At 37.3% G+C, this 2928-nt stretch overlaps 1 protein-coding gene across 2 annotated transcripts; it reads left to right on the top strand.

Moving 5' to 3' along the window:
* Positions 1-888: 888 nt before the first annotated feature.
* LOC127245242 (pentatricopeptide repeat-containing protein At1g77405) lies at positions 889-2612 on the top strand. 2 transcript variants are annotated; one of them, XM_051265994.1, is made up of 2 exons: positions 889-969; positions 1052-2612. In XM_051265994.1, exon 2 carries the CDS (start codon positions 1053-1055, stop codon positions 2430-2432), a length of 1380 nt encoding a protein of 459 aa, XP_051121951.1. In that variant the 5' UTR covers positions 889-969; position 1052; the 3' UTR covers positions 2433-2612. The 2 variants fall into 2 exon arrangements, with proteins under 2 accessions (XP_051121951.1, XP_051121950.1); XM_051265993.1 differs by having other exon boundaries at positions 914-961; positions 1052-2611.
* Positions 2613-2928: the final 316 nt, after the last annotated feature.

Below are 2928 nucleotides of genomic sequence, written 5' to 3'. Positions count from 1 at the left end.
TAAATAATACTCCCTCCATCCCAAAATTATAGTCTGGATTGTGTTTGATACGAGATTTTAAAAATATTGATATTATATTGGTAGTGGGTAAAAAATACGATTAAAAGACTTTTTTGCCCTTGTGAGTGTATTAGTGTAAAAAATAGTGACAATTGTGTAATAATAATGAAAAAGTAATGGTAGTTTTATAGTGATATGATTATTTATGGAAATGAGACTATTATTTTGGGACGAAAAAAAATGATAAACACGACTATTGTATTGGGACGGAGGGAGTATATTTTTTTATTTATAATAAAACATAAACAATTGAATAAAATAAAATTTCTAATATTTTTATATGCAGAATATTAATAATAGTATTAATTAATATTAACTTTGTTTAATGCATTAAAAATACTTTCAAATTTTAAGGGTACATGTGTTTAAACTCAAAACCTCATAAGTAGTACATGGACCATGTAACCATCAAGTCATATTCTTCTATAAATATATTAAAATCAAATAGTCTCTCCGTTCCATAAGTAAATACCCATTTGCTTTTTTATTTAATTTTAAAAATATTAGTATTATATTGGATATAGTAGAAATAAAGTAAAAATGACTAAAATAACCTTATTGGTATGTGTGATATAAAGGTAATGACATTTGTGTAATATATTGTAAGTTGTAAGGGTATTTGTAACATTAGGTAGACTGTACATTTACTATAAAAAAAAAAAAAAGAAATGGATACTTAGTAAAAATGAAAAAATTAAAACTTTGTTATGGAAAAGAAAAGAGGGAATAATATGTATATATAAATATTTTATAAATAAAATAAATATATTACGGGCCTTATCTAGATTGGGCCTGATCTTGATTTGCCGTTCGGTTTCGACTAGCTCGATACAGCTCTGTTTTGGTCTTTAGGAGTTTTTATGCAGATATTTCCTAGGGTTTCGATAGAATTGCTTGTGCTGTGAGTGCGTAAGTTTGTTTGTTAGTTGTTACTTATTATGATATCTTTCACAGTGTCAAGATGAAATTTTGATTTGGTTATATTTGTTAGTATGCCGCCGGCGGTCCTCCGCCGCTACTCCACCGGAAGCGATGGCGTGGTCAGGCAAGTCCTAGCGGTGATAATCGAAAACAAATCATTCAGCGCCAGCACTGTTGCTTCCAATCAAATCATCTGGACTTCGGAAACTGTCGTTCAAATCCTAAGATCAATACCTCTGTACCTCTTCCAATCCCCGAGATCAATCGGCCGGCAGAAATCCTTCCGCCATCGCTCCCCGCTGAAGCAAAGGAATCTCAAAGAAGAAGCAATCAAGTATCAAAAAGGTTCTCTGATTCTCGGCCCTGCAGCTCACCGGGACCCCAAATCCCTAAATCTAGGGCTCGAAAAAGCCCTAGAATTCTACTATTGGGTTGCCATCCAATTCGGATTCGATCACGATGAACAGACCTGCAAAGAGATGGCCCTTGTTTTGGCCAAGGGAAATCGAATGAATCTCCTATGGGATTTTCTGAAGAACATGTCGAAAAGGAATGAGAAACGCAACCTTATCACCACAGCCACCATGACCTCGTTGATTCGAGCTTTGGGCGACGAAGGTTTGGTGAACGAAGCTTTGTCTGCATTTTACAGGATGAAGCAGTTCGGCTGCAAGCCCGACGTCTGTTCTTACAACAATGTAATCTACGCCCTTTGCCGAGTCGGACTTTTCAAGAAAGCCAAGTTCTTGTTCGAGCAGATGCAGCTGCCGGGGTTCAGATGCCCTCCCGACGTCTTCACCTACACCATTCTGATCAGTTCCCATTGTCGCCACGCCATGGAGACTGCCTCCCGGAAGGCCATCCGGCACCGCCTGTGGGAGGCCAACCACACCTTCCGGCTAATGCTTTTCAACGGATTCGCCCCGGATGTCGTCACTTACAACGCTTTGATCAATTGCTGCTGCAAGACTAACCGGATCGAGCGAGCTTTGGAGCTGTTCAATGATATGACGAAAAGAGGGGAATCGTGCGCCCCGAATAGGATTACCTACAATTCGTTCATCAGGTATTACAGCGCCGTGAATGAGGTCGACCGCGCGATTGAGATGCTGCGGAGGATGCAAGAAAGGCGTCACGGCGATGCCGCCACGAGTTCTTTCACGCCGATCATTCACTCCCTGTGCGAGACGGGGAGGGTTGAGGAGGCCATGGATTTTCTGGCGGAGTTAGTCTCGGGAGGTTCGATTCCGAGAGAGTATACGTACAGGTTGGTTTGTAATGGGTTGGAATCTGCAGGGAAAATAAATTTGTTGGAAAGAGATGTACGGATGCGCATCGAGGATGGGATCACCCATCGTATTAGATGCGTGATGAAAATGAAGCCTACTGTGAGACGGGAAGGCGTTGTGTCGGGAACACACTCTGGAGAGAAGTTAGAGCGTCGATGTTGATAAATATATATAACAGTCAGTAGGGATTATATGCATGCTCAACTAAAATGCCAATCACTCAATATCATAGTATTTCATTTAATATTGTGATTACCTGAATAAATTAGTAAACTTTGTGTTATAAAAGTTTAATAAATCATAATCGATAAAATGGAATTCAGATGATCTTATTCAAATATTTATCTTAGGCTTATACAAGATTGTCGGTTTTTTTTTTTTTTTTTTATCTTTTTTTCTAAATCAAGACCGGTCTATTGATATTACTATATAAAATTAAAACAAATAGATAAAATGGTGTTTAACGAATAATGAGTATTTTTTTTTAATAAAAATATCATATTATAGAGTAAAAATAATTTGGAGTCTCATTCAAATTTAATTTTTTTATTTTTGGTCTCATACAAAAAAAAATTATCAAAATTAGTCCTACTCAAAAAATTATTTATCATTTCTAGTCCCACCGTTCAAATTTTAACGGTTCTAACTGACGTGGCTG

The sequence above is a fragment of the Andrographis paniculata genome, unplaced genomic scaffold (assembly GCF_009805555.1).
Source record: "Andrographis paniculata isolate CXL003 unplaced genomic scaffold, ASM980555v1 Contig22END, whole genome shotgun sequence".
NCBI classification, from domain to species: Eukaryota; Viridiplantae; Streptophyta; class Magnoliopsida; order Lamiales; family Acanthaceae; genus Andrographis; species Andrographis paniculata.
Note: the sequence above shows the minus strand (reverse complement) of the source record. Positions and strands in the feature narration are given on the sequence as shown.

Bases quoted from the DNA above. Each gene is read 5' to 3' on its own strand.
- LOC127245242 (XM_051265993.1), top strand. From the start codon at position 921: ATGCAGATATTTCCTAGGGTTTCGATAGAATTGCTTGTGCT. The intron at 962-1,051 runs GTGAGTGCGTAA...TATATTTGTTAG, and splicing joins TCGATAGAATTGCTTGTGCT to TATGCCGCCGGCGGTCCTCC.